This window comes from Oncorhynchus mykiss, chromosome 14 (genome assembly GCF_057628025.1).
Source record: "Oncorhynchus mykiss isolate SJ-2025 chromosome 14, ASM5762802v1, whole genome shotgun sequence".
In the NCBI taxonomy this organism is placed as follows: Eukaryota; Metazoa; Chordata; class Actinopteri; order Salmoniformes; family Salmonidae; genus Oncorhynchus; species Oncorhynchus mykiss.
In genome coordinates, this window is record NC_143035.1 from 11,677,454 (window position 1) to 11,697,044 (window position 19,591).

General features: G+C 42.3%; 3 protein-coding genes across 3 annotated transcripts in view; 1 reads left to right on the forward strand and 2 right to left on the reverse strand.

The window, feature by feature from the left end:
• Positions 1 to 10,375, forward strand: part of LOC110488798 (alpha-1,3-mannosyl-glycoprotein 4-beta-N-acetylglucosaminyltransferase B) — a 30,474-nt gene extending 20,099 nt beyond the window's left edge. The window contains exons 9-15 of the mRNA XM_036942946.2: positions 1,177 to 1,307; positions 1,458 to 1,565; positions 2,171 to 2,364; positions 3,446 to 3,524; positions 8,416 to 8,491; positions 8,944 to 9,056; positions 9,626 to 10,375. Of these exons, the coding sequence (XP_036798841.2) occupies positions 1,177 to 1,307; positions 1,458 to 1,565; positions 2,171 to 2,364; positions 3,446 to 3,524; positions 8,416 to 8,491; positions 8,944 to 9,056; positions 9,626 to 9,643 (719 nt within the window). The 3' untranslated portion in view covers positions 9,644 to 10,375. The remainder of the gene's footprint in view (positions 1 to 1,176; positions 1,308 to 1,457; positions 1,566 to 2,170; positions 2,365 to 3,445; positions 3,525 to 8,415; positions 8,492 to 8,943; positions 9,057 to 9,625) is intronic.
• Positions 10,376 to 11,295: 920 nt separating this feature from the next.
• LOC110488799 (short coiled-coil protein B) lies at positions 11,296 to 14,190 on the reverse strand. Its single transcript, XM_021561189.3, has 4 exons — positions 13,837 to 14,190; positions 12,584 to 12,655; positions 12,413 to 12,493; positions 11,296 to 12,318 (listed from the first exon to the last, which is right to left on the reverse strand). Exons 2-4 carry the CDS (start codon positions 12,600 to 12,602, stop codon positions 12,176 to 12,178), a joined length of 243 nt encoding a protein of 80 aa, XP_021416864.1. The 5' UTR covers positions 12,603 to 12,655; positions 13,837 to 14,190; the 3' UTR covers positions 11,296 to 12,175.
• Positions 14,191 to 14,385: 195 nt separating this feature from the next.
• Positions 14,386 to 15,497, reverse strand: mgst2 (microsomal glutathione S-transferase 2). Its single transcript, XM_021562170.3, has 5 exons — positions 15,312 to 15,497; positions 15,054 to 15,153; positions 14,898 to 14,968; positions 14,725 to 14,806; positions 14,386 to 14,620 (listed from the first exon to the last, which is right to left on the reverse strand). The coding sequence occupies exons 1-5, from the start codon at positions 15,370 to 15,372 to the stop codon at positions 14,494 to 14,496; spliced, it is 441 nt and encodes a 146-aa protein (XP_021417845.1). The 5' UTR covers positions 15,373 to 15,497; the 3' UTR covers positions 14,386 to 14,493.
• Positions 15,498 to 19,591: the final 4,094 nt, after the last annotated feature.

Here is a 19,591-nt window from a genome sequence, read left to right on the forward strand (position 1 = left end):
CAAGAAGAAAGCCATTTCTTAAAGATATCCATAAAAAGTGTTGTTTAAAGTTTGCCACAAGCCACCTGGGAGACACACCCAACATGTGGAAGAAGGTGCTCTGGTCAGATGAAACCAAAATTGAACTTTTTGGCAACAATGCAAAACGTTATGTTTGGCGTAAAAGCAACACAGCTGAACACACCATCCCCACTGTCAAACATGGTGGTGGCAGCATCATGGTTTGGGCCTGCTTTTCTTCAGCAGGGACAGGGAAGATGGTTAAAATTGATGGGAAGATGGATGGAGCCAAATACAGGACCATTCTGGAAGAAAACCTGATGGAGTCTGCAAAAGACCTGAGACTGGGACGGAGATTTGTCTTCCAACAAGACAATGATCCAAAACATAAAGCAAAATCTACAATGGAATGGTTCAAAAATAAACATATCCAGGTGTTAGAATGGCCAAGTCAAAGCCCAGACCTGAATCCAATCGAGAATCTGTGGAAAGAACTGAAAACTGCTGTTCACAAATGCTCTCCATCCAACCTCATTGAGCTCGAGCTGTTTTGCAAGGTGGAATGGGAAAAAATTTCAGTCTCTCGATGTGCAAAACTGATAGAGACATACCCCAAGCGACTTACAGCTGTAATCGCAGCAAAAGGTGGCGCTACAAAGTATTAACTTAAGGGGGCTGAATAATTTTGCACGCCCAATTTTGAAGTTTTTGATTTGTTAAAAAAGTTTGAAATATCCAATAAATGTCGTTCCACTTCATGATTGTGTCCCACTTGTTGTTGATTCTTCACAAAAAAATACAGTTTTATATCTTTATGTTTGAAGCCTGAAATGTGGCAAAATGTCGCAAAGTTCAAGGGGGCCGAATACTTTCGCAAGGCACTGTATATACTGTTATAGTCATGGCTCATTATATTCCCGACGTTGCTCGTTCTGATATTTCTTAATTTCTTGTTTGTTTTTTAACTTTTTGGATTATGTGTGGAGTGTTATTGTATTGCTAGATATTACTGCACCGTTGGAGCTAGATATTACTGCACCTGCGATAGCATCTTTAAATCTGTGTATGTGACCAATACACTTTTATAGACTCTTCTTCACTTTGGTTATTCTCCCCACAATGTCTTAGGTCATTTTACTTTATTTATTATGTGTGTGTGTTTTATATCTTTGTCAGGCAAGATGTTCCGAGCCAGTGATCTACCAATGATAGCAGAATTCTTTCTGATGTTCTACAAAGACAAGCCCATTGATTGGCTGCTGGACCACATCCTGTGGGTGAAGGCTTGTAACCCAGAAAAAGATGCTGTGAGTTGTGCACAACAAAAGTATTTTGCTCAAGAGAATAAAATGAAAATTATTATATAATGTCCAAACTCATCAAACTTGAGTTTGTGAGTGAACTATTCCTTTATTCAATTGAGAGTTGATGGGTTTTTCATATTTTGTCCCATCCAGAAAGACTGCAACCTGCAGAAGGGCCTGCTCAAGCTGAGATATAAACCCTCTCTGTTTCAACATGTAGGCCTTCACTCCTCTCTGCCTGGGAAACTACAGAAACTGAAAGTAAGCACTTTTTCCCTCTCTCTCTCTTAACCCCCCCCCCCCCCCTCTCTCTCTCTCTCTTAACCTCTCTCTCTCTCTCTCTCTCTTAACCTCTCTTAACCTCTCTCTCTCTTAACCCCCCACTCTCTCTCTCTCTCTCTCTTAACCTCTCTCTCTCTCTTAACCCCGCTCTCTCTCTCTCTCTCTCTCTCTTAACCCCTCTCTCTCTTAACCCCCCTCTCTCTCTCTCTCTCTCTCTCTTAACCTCTCTCTCTCTCTCTCTTAACCCCTCTCTCTCTCTCTCTCTTAACCCCCCCCTCTCTCTCTCTCTCTCTTAACCCCTCTCTCTCTCTCTTAACCTCTCTCTCTCTCGCTCTCTCTTAACCCCTCTCTCTCTCTCGCTCTCTCTTAACCCCTCTCTCTCTCTCTCTCTCTCTTAACCCCTCTCTCTCTCTCTCTCTCTTAACCCCTCTCTCTCTCTATCTCTCTCACTCTCTTTTAACCCCTCTCTCTCTCCCCCCCCCCTTTCTCTCTCCATCCCTCTTGTACTACCCCCTCTCTGGTGTGTGTTTGTGCAGGATAAAGACATATAGCGGAAGTTATAATTAAAGTGTCTGTTTGTCCAGGATAAGGACTTTGGGAAGGTGCCACTATTCACAGCCCACACCAACCCTCCTGCAGAGCTGAGCAGTAGTCTGAAGCACTACCAGCAGCACACCCTGGAGAGGGCTTACAATGGCCAGGACTTCTTCTGGGGCCTGACCCCTACCGCCAAGGACTTCATACTGCTCAGCTTCCCACAGCCACGCACTGTCACCAGGTCAGTGGACACCACAGGTGGCCGGTGACACCTCAATTGGGGAGGACGGGCTCATAGTAATGGCTGGAATGGTATCGAACAAATCAAACATGTTTTCCATGTGGTTGATACCAGTCCGTTCCGGCCATTATTATGAGCTGTCCTCCCCTCTGCAGCCTCCTATGTTGGACACACACACACAGGAATTAAAACTCCAACCACAGGTCACATTTTAAATATTGCCTACTTGACGCTGACCCCAGTTCCACCTGTGTACCTGCTTGTATAAAGGTTGTGGAACAGACTTTGTGGGTTCTCACTGTGTTTCCCACTTGTCACAGTCATTATCAAGATGGAATCCAGTAGGTCATGTTTGCCCTGCCCTAATATCACAGACCAGTGTTGTTTCCTAACACTCTAGACTAACACGTTTGGCCGTGTGTGATCGTCATCAACACACTGTGATTAGACACGCAGTGAGTATCTTCATGAGCATGTTCAAAGGCAGCAGCATACCACCCTGCATCCCACTGCTGGCTTGCTTCTGAGCTAAGCAGGGTTGGTCCTGGTCAGTCCCTGAATGGGAGACCAGATGCTGCTGGAAGTGGTGTTGGAGGGCCAGTAAGAGGCACCCTTTCCTCTGGTCTAAAAAAAATATCCCAATGCCCCAAGGCAGTGATGAGAGACATTGCCCTGTATAGGGTGCTATCTTTCAGATGGGATGTTAAAAAGGGTGTCTGAACTCTCTGTGGTCACTAAAGATCCCATGGCATTTATCATAAGAGTAGGGGTGTTAATCCTGATGTCCTGGCTAAAATCTGGTCTTCATACCATCATGGCCACCTAATCATCCCCAGTTTACAATTGGTTCCCCCCGTCGTCGTTGCTGTAATTGAGAACGTGTTCTCAGTTCATTTACCTGGTAAAATAAGGGTTAAAACAATAGAGATTAAGGTAATGACTTGACATTTAAAAGGGGCAATTTAGTGTAAAGCTCTACATTTCAGTGGGATGATTTAAAGCATGAGAGGGATATATGACAGAGGGATATTCTTTGTTGGCCAAACCAACTGGTAATGAATGGGTGATTTTGTCTCTCCAGGTACCTGTTTCGCAGTGGAAACATTGAGAACAACGGAGACCATTTTTATAACACCACCGTGTCGGTGCTCCCTAGTGATGTAAGTGCCATGGAGGTCACACTAACTGCCAACGGTGTTTGTGTGTGCACGAGTGTGTGTCATGGAGCTGGTCTAAGAGACTCTGGCTCTCAGGTGTTAGGTCCTGGAGACGAAGTAACAAGGTGACAGGAAACGCCAACCACTACATGCTATCTGCTAACACGCTGATGGCCTGTGTATGTAATGATGTATGTCATGGGAATTTCCAGGTGAACAAAAAGGAGAGCAGTCATTTTTTAAAATGTATTTATTTTTGACCTTTATTTAACTAGGCAAGTCAGTTAAGAACAAATTCTTATTTTCAATGACGGCCTAGGAACAGTGGGTTAACTGCCTTTGATTAAATTCAGTACGACACTCCCAGAACAGAAGCATAGAACATGTCTAACAGCCTCTTGGAGACAGGCCCTTTTATATTCTAATCAGACTGTACCAAAATGTTCTGTAAACATCAGCCTGGGAGGCTGCTACCGAATCACACAGTGTTCATAGTGTCATCAACAGAATAATAATCAAGTGTGTCCTTGGTACCTTCGTTAGCTCTGATGTCAATCACGATCAACAGATATGAGAACCAACCATAACGTTCAGTAACTAGGCTAGTGACCGTCAACCCGCACACAAATTAGTGTCACAAATAGAGCACGGGACATTGTGTATAAATATGCTAAGCACTGTGCTAATAACTCTTAACTGAATGTGAACTTGATTTATCTGAAATATTCCCATGAGTAATCTTAATGTAAACCAATGCGATCGTCGTATGCCTTTGGAGGACAACAGAGTTATGCACTAATGCTAGTAGATACAGGTTGTGTCACAAAGTGCTAGGGTTATATTGAATGTGTTCCATAGACCTCTGTTCATATTGTGGTTGTGTGGCTATTTACATTGAAAGTATACTAACTCAATGACTGTGCTCCCTAGAACTTTGTCTTTCTTAATGGTTGTTTTCCATAGAACTATGCAATTGTTGCAGATCCGGTCCATATTTCAGTGATTAATGGGATAGTGAAGAGAATACATTGTAACAATGTTCCCTCTAATCTTTTTCAGCACCAAGCAAATTTCTGGTCTGCTCAGCGGAAATGTGAAAATTGTGAAAATTCTGTGCAACATCCAGCGCGTGTTTACTATGAACACGGAGTCTGTACCCGCTTTAAGTTAGTTTCAACAGTGGTCAAGTAGGCTACTGTGGCTATTTGATCATAATGTAGGTCTACCAGAGTGGCCTACCATCAAAAACAATTTGTTCAACAATTTTAACATGGAAATAGCTGTTATATCATTCAGCCTACAGTAGCAGCTAATGTGTGGTGTTCAATGTAGGTCTACATTCCATGAGACTTAAAAAAAATAATCATGCAGGTCTTGACATCGTTCAGACAAGGAGGTGACTGAACATGTTGTTGTGTTGTTTCATACAAGAAACCACTTTACAAAATAAAATGCATTATTACAGAGAATCAGACAAATGATGCTACCCTCTGCCTATTGGCTTATTCAAGCCGGTCTGAAAATACAACACTGCCCCTTTAAGACCAAAAAAACGCTCTTTATCTGACTCGCTTTTCAAATGTGCCTAGAAATGTACCGTTTTGGGCACTTGTAGAAAGCAGTCACTCCCCTATTGCTGACTACAAATTATCTATAACTGGGCTAATAACTCACTAACTTGCAAAGAATATGAATAAAATGTGCACACGTAGCTACGTGCAGCTTTAGCTTTGATCCCAAAACAGTCTAGTTCAAAGTATATGGCACAGATCCATTTATGGCATTGGTCTAATTGCATATAGGGCTACTGCAACTCTGATTAGTTTATTCCACACCGGTCTGTGTAGAGTACAGGCTGAGTAGTGCGTGTCAGTGCAATAGAATCCTACTCCGATGTGTTCTGCCTACAACAAAATATTTTGAATAGTTAGTTTTGTTTCGGTATTTTGCATTGAAAGTGGCTAATATTGCAATGATTCGATCACAATTGCCACAGTAAAAGGAAACATCGATAGTATTCACAGGGAAAACTTCTAGAACAGTGGTCATCAACCTTTTCTGAGTCAAGATCACTTTGAATCAAAATGCCAAGCCGAGATCTACTGCTCTTTTTTTAACATTACATTATCCGTACAGTAGCAATGAGGTTTGTGCAGTAAGCTTTAGGCACAATACATTATCACCGCATATTGGCTTTGTTTGAATTGTCCTCCCAATGCATTGTTGTTCGGGACATTTAAAAATATATATATATTTCAAAACTTGAGGTAGGCTACAGCATATGATCACACTGGTAATAGATTCGTTGTTGTATTACTTGTGAAGCACAGCTGATTGAGCATACATTTAAATAATTTGCTTTTTATTTTACTGGGCTGAGGGTGCCTCGATCTGATGGTCAGGCTCAGTGGAGGTAGAGAGCAGCAGACTGAGGGTTCCCCTCTCAACATCCCTCCACTCTCCCTTTCCTCCACTGGCACGCACCGCATTATTTCTGCCTCATGCACAAATTCATGTTATTAATAATAACAACGCTAATAATAATAACAACAATGCAAGCCTATAGATACACTTTGCTACTCATTTATTACTGCTATTCCTGCTGCAGTGCTTGTTGTAGCGCTGAGTGGAAATAGGAAGAACACACATTTTATGGCTTATAAAAGTGTTAAATACAAATTGTTGACAGTGCTGAGTAAGAACTTAAACATGAACTCCCTCATAAAAACAGCATCTCTTTGCTGTATTCGTTGACAGTCTCTCTCTGGTCTTGGTTTTAAACATTTTGAAAACTCACAGTATCATCTTTGCTGTAGCTTTCTTTTATGCCTGCTTCGTTACTGCAGACAGACTATAGTCATCTGAGCCATCCGATTGGCCAGAGGTACAGTGCCTTGCAAAATCATTCATCCCCCTTGCCATTTTTCCTATTTTGTTGCATTCAACCTGTAATTTACATATATTTTTATTTGAATTTCATATAATGGACATACACAAAATAGTCCAAATTGGTGAAGTGAAATGAAAAAATAACTTTTTTCAAAAATGTAATTAAATTTAAAAAATGTTTAAAAAAAACAGGAAAGTGGTGTGTGCATGTGTATTCACCCCTTTTCTATGAAGCCCCTAAATAAGATCTGGTGCAACCAATTACCTTCAGAAGTCACATAATTAGTTAAATAAAGTCCACCTGTGTGCAATCTATGTGTCACATGATCTGTCACATGATCTCAGTACATATACACCTGTTCTGAAAGCCCCAGAGTCTGCAACACCACTAGGCAAGGGGCACCACCAAGCAAGCGGCACCATGAAGACCAAGGAGCTCTCCAAGTCAGGGACAAAGTTGTGGAGAAGTACAGATCAGGGTTGGGTTATAAAAAAATATCAGAAACTTTGAACATCCCACAGAGCACCATTAAATCCATTATTAAAAAATGGAAAGAATATGGCACCACAACAAACCTGCCAAGAGAGGGCCGCCCACCAAAACCGGGCAAGGAGGGCATTAATCAGAGAGGCAACAAAGAGACCAAAGATAACCCTGAAGGAGCTGCAAAGCTCCACAGTGGCGATTGGAGTATCTGTCCATAAGACCACTTTAAGCCGTACACTCCACCAAGCTGGGCTTTATGGAAGAGTGGCCAGAGAAAAGCCATTGATTAAAGAAAGAAATAAGCAAACACATTTGGTGTTCGCCAAAAGGCATGTGGGAGACTCCCCAAATATATGGAAGAAGGTATGCTGGTCAGATGAGACTAAAATTGAGCTCTTTGGCCATCAAGGAAAATGCTATGTCTGGAGCAAACCCAAAACCTCTCAACACCCCGAGAACCTTATCCCTGTGGGGATGTTTTTCAGCAGCAGGGACAGGGAAACTGGTCAGAATTGAAGGAATGATGGATGGTGCTAAATACAGGGAAATTATTGAGGAAAACCTGCTTCAGTCTTCCAAAGATTTGAGACTGGGACGGAGGTTCACCTTCCATAAGAACAAAGACGCTAAGCATACTGCTAAAGCAACACTCAAGTGGTTTAAGGGGAAATATTTAAATGTCTTGGAATGGCCTAGTCAAAGCCCAAACCTAAATCCAATTGAGAATCTGTGGTATGACTTAAAGATTGCTGTACACCAGCGGAACCCATCCAACTTGAAGGAGCTGGAGCAGTTTTGCCTTGAAGAATGGACAAAACATTCCAGTGGCTAGATGTGCCAAACTTATAAAGACATACTCCAAGAGACTTGCAGCTGTAAATGCTGCAAAAGGTGTCTCTACAATGTATTGACTTTGGGGGGGGGGTGAATAGTTATGCACGCTCAAGTTTTCAGTTTTTTTGTCTTATTTCTTGTTTGTTTCACAATAAAAAAATATGTTTCATCTTCAAAGTGGTAGGCATGTTGTGTAAATCAAATGATACAAACCACCCCCCAAAAATATTTTAACTACAGGTTGTAAGGCAACAAAATAGGAAAAATGCCAAGGGGGTGAATACTTTCGCAAGCCACTCTAACTCAATAGTGCACTTGATTTGCTCTCTGGGCCCACCGGGAAGGCAGAGTTCAGACACATGAAATAATTCAAAATGGAAACAGTTCGCCTACCTGGTGTGCAGGGCAGCTGAATCGGGTGCACCTATCACCAACAGCCCGAGACTAATAAAAACAAAATAAGAACATAAGGCTTTATCGTTGTTTTTTTTTACAGAATTGTTTGGTGATCGACCGGTTGGTGACCACTGCTCTTGACAGTTGAGTGAAGTTCAATCTCGTGCTTCTCTCTGTGGGTTGATAGTCCCGGGGGACTGTGCAGCAAACTCTGGGATACTGAAAGCGTGCACAGTTTAGAGAGAACATTTATTATAACATGGTGTAACGTGTGTTTTTCCTCTCCAGAGCTCAGTGAGAGACAGACTGGTGGGTGGCCAGTCTCCTCAATACAAAGGATCTTATGGAGGCTTCATAGTGATTGGTACATGAGTTTCAATATTCTATATTATTACTAGGACAGGAGTTTTACTGAACATATGACGTGACCAGGAAAAACTATTTAGGGCCCAGCGTAAGGGGAAATACTCCCATCTCATATTATTACCAAAACACTTGTCAGAGGCAGACACAGCTCCATCAAAGTGTTGTTCTGTGTATCAGGATGATTCTGAATCATAGAAATGCAATGACTAGAATGATCACTCCCCTTCAAGTCAAGGTACCATGATGTATGGATCAGCAGCCATAATGAGTGTACCCATGCCATGAATGCTATTTCTATGCCCAGCTTGCCAACGGGCTATGTCCCACTGTGGGCTGTTTTGTACATGACTGGTTGTACTGTTATAATATACTGTATATTCTGCCAGGTGTTCAGAATAATGCTACATTCAGGTAACTGATATGTTTTAAATGTTTGAGTCATGTTTGTAGGTTGCTTTGTGGATGGAGTGGCTGAGGGACAGATAGACGCACAGATGCAGCCCATCTCTGCATTACGTCTACTGGTACAAAGCGACTCTGACATGTGGGTTCTGCTCAGCGAGGTGAGGTGTGTGTGTGTGTGTGTGTGTGTGTGTGTGTGTGTGTGTGTGTGTGTGTGTGTGTGTGTGTGTGTAAGTGTAAGTGACAGGAAATAGTTGTTTTATTAGTCAGTCTCAATGATTGAATAGATTTAAATGTGTTTTGAAACTGCTTCTAGGTGCTCCACCGAAAGAAGAAGAGGACTTGTTTCACTAGAAAAACATGTCACATTCCTACCTAGTTCCCTCTCTAAACTTAAAGGGATCTCTGTGAACTTATTCACAATAACAATGTGTCCTTGGTACCTTCAGTAGCTCTGACGTCAACCGCTATAAACAGATATGAGAACAAACCATAACATTCAGTAACTAGTCAAGTGACCACCCGTACACAAGTGAGTGTCACAAGTAGAGAATGGGAAAACATAAATATGTTAAGCATTCATTATGTTAATTAGTAATAACTTGGGGGGGGGTTAGGGGTACAATAGTGTGTCTGTGTACTTATGTAATGAGTGGTGACAGTTTGAATTGAACACACAGGATTACATCAGCTAAGGTTTGGTTAACACTCATGCTTCTCTGTCTGTCAGATATTTATTCAACTTTAAGGGGAAGAGATAGGAGACACCTTGGAGGGCATGCGCTGCTCGCATGTAACTCCACACCTGGATCAACAGTGACCTCTATTGGACATACAGTCAATGCAGTTCCTCCAAGCGCCTCACCTTCTACTGTATGGAAGCACATACACACACACTCTGGATGTTCTCTTTACGCACAACGGAGAATTGTTCAACCTTTGACTATAATGTGAATCTGGAGGAGAAAGTGTGTTTTTCTGTTCCTAAATGAGTTTGTCAATCAACTTGAGCACTTCTACATTTGTGGAAGACTTTGTACTGGGCACCAGCTTTCAGCTGTGGCTTTAGTCTCAGTTCTCTAGAGGGAAAACATGATTAACATGTACAGGGCTATGATCGTGTAAGAAAGATAGGTTCAGTGAGAGGTGAATGGATTGATACCCTCGGTGGGTAATGGATGCAATGTACTGTGTTGTGTGTGAGAAAAATGATGGACTGGTGCAATTGTTTGTATTAGTGTATTATTGACACTGTCTGCGCAAGTGTGTGTGAGTTCATGTCTCTGGCCAAAATGCTGTAGATCAGGTTCATTCCTCAAGTAGCGTTTTTGCCATAGGTGGATTTCTATGTAAATCTTCTGTTGTGTTTCTGGTAGTGAACTGCTAGTTTCAATGGGGATCACTGGAGAGCAGCCACTCCAAATGTATGTACAGTACATGTGTTACTATGTGCTGTTAATAAAGAACAAACATGAAAGCATTCTTGAATGTGTATAAGAATTTAACTGCTTGGCAAATTCTCATTTTTTTCCCAACCCTTACAGCAGACAAAAAACACAGGTTACCTCTACTCTCTACAAACAAGAACATTGTCTGACATTACTGACTTACTTATATTCACAGATGTGACCAAGTTGATGAGTAGCATTTGCTCAGTCAGGTCACAGCTAATGTTCCCCAGCAGGGGGCACTACTACTGCACGAGTATAGCAGCTGGATCAACTCAACAATCACTTCTATGGAGAATATATGGGGAGATTCTTAATTAGTTTTCCTCTCCTCCGGATTTGAAAACACTTCCTCGTTAGCCGGTTGGAGAATACATCCGTGTATCATCAGCTGGAGGAGGCAATCAAGGAGAAGGGCAAACTCCTCCTTTTGCCTTATAATGAAGACACTCCTACATACGGCGACCACTAATCAGTTTCCAGCTCACGGAGGACTGAGGATTTGAGGAGAGGACAGACTTTTTCCAAATTGAGAATCTCCCAGAGACATTCCTCTTATCCAATTCAATGGATTGACCTTAAAAAGGGAATGACCTTCAATCTAGGGATTTGTATGTCAACTGAATATCAGGCTACAACAGGCCCCAGCAAAGTGTGCCAGAATTTGAAATATAATGTTAACTATAAGAACATGTTCCAGATTGTTGTGAGATACTGAGCCTTGTTAGCTGCTGACATACAATACCTTTACATTTCAACAGATACATTTACAGCATGACCTGACAATGAGATGCAGAATGTCAAAACTCAAAAGGTGGCTGTGCCTCATTTGTCCTTCCGGGCACCCTTAGAGCCCCTGTGGAAGGGTGGAAGATGGAGATATAGTTTAGTGAGAGAGGACTATGAAAAGACTACACCAGGGGAGAGGAATACCACTACAGGCACTCAATCAAAAAGGCAAATAAAACAGTTTTATTAAAACAAAATGTATTTGAAAAGAGCAACATAATGGTCAAATGTACACACCGGCAACGCAATACATACACGGCAGGTTTAGGCTGACTTCCTCTGGATCACAAATGCAATGAATTAACTTTATCCACCAGTGACACATATTAGCAAGCCCCAAATTATTAATTCAATGACAATATATGTGAGACAATACAAGGGCTGAGCTCTGCTTTAACAAATTGTTTGAGGAAAACTTTGGCATTGAGAGAGAAGTAATCATCATTGCAATTGAGCCTAGATCTAAAACCATAGTCTAATAATATTGATGACTAACAATATTAAAACATGACAATCTAAATTAAATTATTTAGCCTTTGGGTTGCAAAATTTCAGTAACTTTCCCCAAATTCCCTGGTTTTCTAGAAAAAGATTAAGTAGGAAATCTGGGGATACTCCAACCGGAATTAATGGAAAACCTGAGAATTTGGGGAAAGTTAACAGAATTTTGCAACCTAAACTACAAGGCAATCTGAAATGACACAGTTCCCTTGTCTTTTCCTCCAGGTGAGGTTGTGTAGTAACAGATAATAAACGTATACACCACAAAATAACATCATTTTGGATACAACAACTGTGCAACAATGACAGCAATACTGTAACAAATACAAAAGGGAAACAATTGAGCTTCACTGAAAAAATCTTACAGGGAGCAAAGTGAGGGAAGGGTCTAGGGTTGTCATGATGACAACGGCATAAACTCTACCAGCTGTAGTTCGGGGGCGGTTATGGGGTGGTATATGGGTTATGAGGGATTTGGTTGAAGGTAGAGGGGGCCAGGGGAGGTGGGTTGGTTAAGGGGGGGGGGGTTCCTGGCTGGTCGCTTACTTTCGTTTGCTCTTGGTGTCAGTGGTCTGGAACACGCTGGAGGCAGACATGAGGTTCTCGATATACTGACCCAGAACCTGGTTCTCAGACTTCAACTTCAGGTTCTCCTCCTTCACTGCGTCCACACGCGACGACAGGTCTGACAATGACAACAATGATTTTCAAGGAACTGCAATATCTAACAATTTACTGCTGCTTTCGCCTGTCTGTCTGCACACATCCAGATGTCTCACCTTCTAGAGTATGCTGAAGCTCCAACACCTGGTTTATAAGCCTAGTCTTTTCTTCCAGCTCAGCCTGATTCTCCATGTCACCTACAAACACAGTGAATTTATTTGCAAACACATCCACAGGAATCAAATGCTGCTGGCATTGCACATTTCCCAGAAGTGTTTGTCTCTTACCGTCCCCATCGGAGCTCATGGCGAAGTACTCGTCTTCCTTTTTGGAATGCAGGGCTGCGACTTACAAGGACACTGGAAGTGGACAACAAAAAATGTGAAGGAATGGGACGTAAGGCAAGGTTCAATGACCCCATGACTGACCTCTTCAACTCTATTATGTAGTTCAGAAAAGTAGAGGTTTGTGACAACATGGTGCCTGCATGTGTGGATTGATTAATAACAGTTTTAGGATTGATTGACTTGCTGTAAATGATTCAATCCAATCAATGCAACAGTCTCTACTCGTAGGCCTAAATTTGATGGCACTGTTCCCCCACTGCTCCGTTCAATCTGCCAGCCAAGTGATACACTTCCACTTCTGTTTAAGTTAGTTATAGGCAACATTTCAACATTTCCCTTCAGCTGCTTTAAAGGGGCACACTTGGGATTGCTACATCAATTTTTGGATTTTAAAATGTAATGATATAGCTGTACCCTTTAATTATTGGACGGTCAGTCCTTGCATTACATTTACATTTGAGTAATTTAGCAGATGCTCTTATCCAGAGTGAGTGCATACATTGATAGTTGTTTCGTACTGGTCCCCATAAGAATCGAATCCTCAACCCTGGTGTTGCAAGAGCCATGCTCTACCAACTGTGCCAAGGATATCATGGATGGTCAGTCCTTGCATAGCTCCGTCTCTGAATATGAGCGTGGTTACATTTCTCCAGACCCATCCCTCAGCTGTTTGCCAAAACAGTGGCGGGGATCCGATTTGTTGTTGTTTGAACTGCAGATGTCCCCTTTAATTTATTTACATAATATACACTTGCTGCCTACAATACTATTAACGTTACCCTATTATTACCCTAACCCTAGCTTTGAACAGACAGATAACGAGATAACGTTAGCTAGGTAACGTTACCTTAGCGAGTATAGTAGCTAGCTAGCGTTAGCTAAAGAATGGTTTTCGTCTGTCCGCAATCACAAAAAGCTAATTTAGAAGCACTTGTCCACCGAAAGGTGATATGCTACCAGTAAGGTTATAAATCATGTTCCTCTACCGGCGTCCAGGCTAAGCACCAAAGTTAGCCACGTTAGCAGGCTAGCTGGCCGGTTAGCTAATCTTGCTAGCTACGCCGACAGAGGCCAGCTGGCGAAACAATAACAAACCCTGACAGACCTCTTATTTGCTACCCAGAACAATACTTTCTACAAAACCTTTAAAACAGCACGAGTCGACATTGACAGAAAATATGTAACTTACTTACCCACAAAGACCAAGAAAATGATTGAATGTTGTGCTGAAATGGAAAATGACAAGAAAAATACAACAATCCTGTTCAATGTGTCTAGCGCCTCATTCGTGTGATGACGTGCCACGTGTGTCCGCTGGGGGATGACGTAAGACTGATTATTAAAACCTGAGCATAATTGAGCTACAGTAGCTACTAACGCATTTGCATACGCTTCGAACACACCGACAGTGTATTTGCGCACAAAAGTATGCAGCATCATCTGGATATGTATGCAACAAAAGTTCAACATTCACCTTCTGCTCCCATTCTGTCAAGCGGTCTACGCATACAGTTTGAGCATACTTCGATAAATCCAATGATTGCACCACACCGAATGCACTAAAACTGCCTCTGCAAAGCAATGCTGAAAGGCAATCGCAGCGTTTCATTGGAAATTACTGTAATCCTGGTGTCCCAAAATGCAAAGACTCTTGTCAGTGTTTTCGAAGTGTTACAATATTTGCTATTGCTCTGCTTTGACTTGACAGTTTGACACAGACTGGAAAAAGCATGGTCAAACACTTTTAAAAAATATATATTTTATTTATTTAGGAGTTTCACAATTGTATAGAACAAAACAGAAACGTCACTACCATGGCATTTCCTCCATCCATTTGTTAATATTCATTGCTAATGTGTTACCATCATAGAAACTATTTTGTAAAAGTATTCAAGGAGAATGCCATGAAGAATACCAATGGTGCTCAGCACAGACAAGAAGAATAAGGCACCCAAAGTCAGGTAAAACCCAGGCAACCTAGAAATACAAAGAAAGCTGCATTAGAGTCCAGTTCACATATTCATTAACAGGGGAAGGTATGGTACAGATTAAGCCATGTTCACTTTTTCAAGCAATCCTACCTTTTTTTAGTGGACATGACGTATCCACTGAAATACATGTGCCGAGCCACCATATACACAACACCTCCAAGAACAGCAAGCACTAGGAAGACACAAGTGTACAGTATGTAAGGGTATTTTATGGTGCAAAATGTAAGGAATGCTCTAAAACATTCTCAGACATGCAGAATTACCTTCACTGAAGAGCAGTCCAGAAGTCCACAGCACCACTAGGAAGACTGGGTACAACTCAACATTGTTCTGACTAGGGATGCAATAGGACACACACACATCAAAATTGAGTTATGCAGACACAACATTTAATCTAAAATGATGTTTAAAAATCTTACTGTGCCCGGAATGTTCTCTCAAACTCCGGTGGTCCAGTGACAGTGGGTGGCATGACCTTGTGTGTCATTCTCGCCAGCCCCACCTGTCTCGCCAGGTACACTGAAGAAGATGCCCCAACAACACTTCAATCTTACAAACTCAAAATTATATATTTACACAATGTAGGCCTTCATGGGTCTGTTCCAATAAGCAGGGTCATAGATATCCGTACAGTCAACCATATTACAGGGTAAGGCCTGAAAGTTTAGTTTGCTTACCCATTTGAAGGGCAGAAAACAGAGACACGGCAGCCAGCAGAACGGGTATTTCTGTAGTCATGATTTGAGTATAGTTTTAGCCTAAGAGAGATACGGTTTGCCCACTGTTAAAACTCAGGGTTGGTTTGAGTAACTTCCTTAGGGAAAGTCAAGTCACACCCATTGTCAACAAGTATGTTCTTGTATTATGAATGGCCCAGAGCAAAATTTCTATAGCCCGCCCATAATATTGAGGAGAGGTTGTTTTAGGAAGCTTGGTGAAAACAGATGGAAGTCCACTTCTGATAGAAAAAATAAAAATATAGTAGACCTATATACAGTACCAGTCAAATGTTTGGACACACCTACTCATTCAAGGAATTTTCTTTATTTTTACTTTTTTCTACATTGCATAATAATAGTGAAGACATCAAAACTATAAAATAACACGTGAAATCATGTAGTAACCAAAAAAGTGTTAAACAAATCAAAATATATGTTATATTTGAGATTCTTCAAAGTAGCCACCCTTTGCCTTGATGACAGCTTTGCACACTCTCACTGGTTCTGTACATTATGTATAATATTCAGTATTATATACAGTATGCAATGCTATAGTCATTCAGTGTAGTAGGCTATATTGTCAGAAGAACTTGGATAATGTTGGAGGTGACATGATGACCTCACTGTGATTTGATGTTCTTTAGATCTTTGCCGTGACCCCACCGCATGCTTTGGTTGTATAGTGATCGACAGGCACTATGCAGCTCAATATCGGTGATGTCAGAGCATCTTAAATCCAACGTCTGCATTACCATTCAGAATTTGCAGTGATACAGCACTGCAGAAGTCAGGGCATTCATACTTCTTGCGCTTTGCAGAGCAGTGCAGAGCTGTGTGATGGAAGTTGTCAAGGAAGTGAGTTTGTGTTTATACAGGACCTCCCGCCCCCACCTACCATCAACCAATCATGTCAATGCCGCACTATAAAGTAGACATCCGCATTGTTACAAAATTTGAGAGGCGTACAGCGGTGCAGTACAGACCTCAATTTGGCCTGTATGTGCCTCCGGATCCTCCACAATTGCATAACACCATCCTTACGGCACCTCCGACCACATTTTCGGATAAAGCATAAATTAGCTCTTAGCTGATGAAAAGAGAGCTGTTTTTGGGGTAGGGAAATGGCGTAAGTGGATGTTCTGTTTGAATCGGATGACGTGTCGAGTGGAGATGAGAGTGAGAAGAATTTGATTACAGGGGCGAATGCAAAAATAAATAAGAGAAGTAAAGTGGTAGTAAATCCAAATCTAGTTATGAGTTTTTATTGGTTGGAATAACGGTTTGGATCGATTGTGTTACCTGGGAGATCCGTTTGAAGTCTCTATTCATGGATGAGGTGGCGTCGATGAGAATAACGAGACATGGGCTTTTTTTGGTGTGTGTTTCTATGGATCAGAACGAGCGTGTTTTGCGCCTCAAGAAGATGTCAGATTGGAATGTGTAATGTGTGGATCTTCGAAGCAGGGCGTCTATAAAGGGTGTTATCTCTGGGGTGGCGCTAGCAGAATGGCACCGACAGAGATGGTTGCCTCACTTCGCATTCTTAAACTATGCAATATTTTGTTTTTTTATGTATTATTTCTTACACTGTTACCCCAAGAAATCTTAAGTCTTATTACATACAGCCGGGAAGAACTTTTGGATATAAGAGTATCACCAACTTACCAACATTACGACCAGGAATATGACTTTCCCGAAGCGGATCCTCTGTTTGGACCACCACCCAGGACAATGGTTCGGATCACAGTAGGCGACCCAAAACAACGGCGCTGCAGAATGGGCAGACGGAGCGGTCTTCTGGTCAAGCTCCGTAGATGGGCACATCGCTCACTGCTCCCGAGTATACTACTTGCTAATGTCCAGTCTCTGCATTCTGGATCAATCATTGCTACTCTAACTTCAGTGATGCATACAAAGCCCTCTCTCGCCCTCATTTCGGCAAATCTGACCAGGACTCCATTTTGTTGCCCCCAGCCTACAGACAAAAACTAAAACAGGAAATGCCCTTGCCCAGGTCTGTTCAATGTTGGTACGACCAATCGGATTCCCCGCTTCAAGATTGCTTCGATCACTTGGACTGGGATATGTTCTGGATAGCCTCAGACAACAGCATTGATGTATACTCTGATTCGGTGAGCGAGTTTATTTACAAGTGCATCGTGATGTTGTACCCACGGTGACTATTAAAACCATTGCTTTTAATCATGGCAAGGTGACCGGAAATATGACCAAATAGAAACAGTGTAGCTATTCCCTCCGCAAGGCCATCAAACAAGCTAAGCATCAGTATAGAGACAAAGTAGAGTGGCAAATCAACTGACAGACACGAGACGTATGTGGCAGGGTCTACAGTCAATCACGGATTACAAAAAGAAAACCAGCCCCATCGCGGACACCGGCATCTTTCTCCCAGACAAACTAAACAGCTTCTTTTCTCGCTTTGAGGACAATACAGTGCCACTGACATGTCCCGCTACCAAAATCTGCGGGCTCTCTCCTTCACCGCAGCCAATGTGAGTAAAACATTTAAACGTGTTAACCCTGGCAAGGCTGCAGGCCCAGACGGCATCCCTAGCCGCGTCCTCAGAGCATGCACAGACCAGCTGGCTGGAGTGTTTACGGACATAGTCTATCTCTCCCTATCCCAGTCTACTGTCCCCACATGCTTCAAGATATCCACCATTGTTCCTGCACCCAAGAAAGCAAAGGTATCTGAACTAAATGACTATCGCCCCATAGCACTCACTTCTGTCATCATGAAGTGCTTTGAGAGACTAGTCAAGGATCATATCACCTCTACCTTACCTGACACCCTAGACCAACTTCAGTTTGCTTTCCACCCCAATAGATCCACAGACGATGCAATCGCCATTGCACTGCACACCGTCCTATCCCATCTGGACAAGAGGAATACCTATGTAAGAAAGCTGTTCATTGACTATAGCTCAGCATTAAACACCATAGTACCTTCCAAGCTCATCATTAAGCTTGAGGCCCTGGGTCTGAACCCCGCCCTGTGCAACTGGGTCCGGGACTTCCTGACGGGCCTCTCCCAGGTGATGAAGGTAAGAAAAAACACCTCCACTTCGCTGATACTCAACAACGGGGATGCGTGCTCAGCCCTCTCCTGTACTTCCTGTTTAGCCATGACTGCATGGCCTCAAAAGCCTCCAACTCAACCATTAAGTTTGCAGATGACACAACAGTAGTAGGCCTGATTACCAACAATGACGAGACAGCCTACAGGGAGGAGGTGAGGGCCCTGGGAGTGTGGTGCCAGGAAAATAACCTCTCATTCAACGTCAACAAAACAAAGGAGTTGATCATGGTCTTCAGGAAACAGCAGTGGGAGCTCCCCCCTATCCACATCGACAGGATCGTAGTGGAGAAGATGGAAAGCTCCCAGTTCCTAGGCGTACATATCACTGACAAACTGAAATGATCCACCCACACAGATAGTGTGGTGAAGAAGGCGCAACAGTACCTCTTCAATCTCAGGAGGCCGCATAAATTTGTCTTGGCACCTAAAACCCTTACAAACTCTTACAGATGCACAATTGAGAGCATCCTGTCGGGCTGTATAACTGCCTGATATGGAATCTCCACAACCGCAGGGCTCTCCAGAGGGTGGTGTGGTTTGCCCAACGCATCACCGGTGGCAAACTACCTGCCCTTCAGGACACCTTTTTTAATTTTTTTTATTTATTTCACCTTTATTTAACCAGGTAGGCAAGTTGAGAACAAGTTCTCATTTACAATTGCGACCTGGCCAAGATAAAGCAAAGCAGCTCGACACATACAACGACACAGAGTTACACATGGAGTAAAACAAACATACAGTCAACAATACAGTATAAACAAGTCTATATCCGATGTGAGCAAATGAGGTGAGATAAGGGAGGTAAAGGCAAAAAGGCCATGGTGGCAAAGTAAATACAATATAGCAAGTAAAACACTGGAATGGTAGATTTGCAATGGGAGAATGTGCAAAGTAGAAATAAAAATAATGGGGGTGCAAAGGAGCAAAATAAATAAATTAATTAAATACAGTAGGGAAAGAGGTAGTTGTTTGGGCTAAATTATAGGTGGGCTATGTACAGGCGCAGTAATCTGTGAGCTGCTCTGACAGTTGGTGCTTAAAGCTAGTGAGGGAGATAAGTGTTTCAAGTTTGAGATTTTTGTAGTTCGTTCCAGTCATTGGCAGCAGAGAACTGGACGGAGAGGCCTACAGCACCCGA

What these genes read in the sequence shown, in the direction of transcription:
- LOC110488799 (XM_021561189.3), bottom strand. An exon ending in GCTTCAGCATACTCTAGAAG is followed by an intron (nt 12,319 to 12,412) that starts GTGAGACATCTG and finishes TGTCATTGTCAG; the next exon opens with ACCTGTCGTCGCGTGTGGAC.
- mgst2 (XM_021562170.3), bottom strand. Translation starts at nt 15,372, where the DNA reads ATGACTACAGAAATACCCGTTCTGCTGGCTGCCGTGTCTCTGTTTTCT. An exon ending in GTTTTCTGCCCTTCAAATGG is followed by an intron (nt 15,154 to 15,311) that starts GTAAGCAAACTA and finishes CATCTTCTTCAG; the next exon opens with TGTACCTGGCGAGACAGGTG. An exon ending in TGGACTGCTCTTCAGTGAAG is followed by an intron (nt 14,807 to 14,897) that starts GTAATTCTGCAT and finishes GTGTCTTCCTAG; the next exon opens with TGCTTGCTGTTCTTGGAGGT.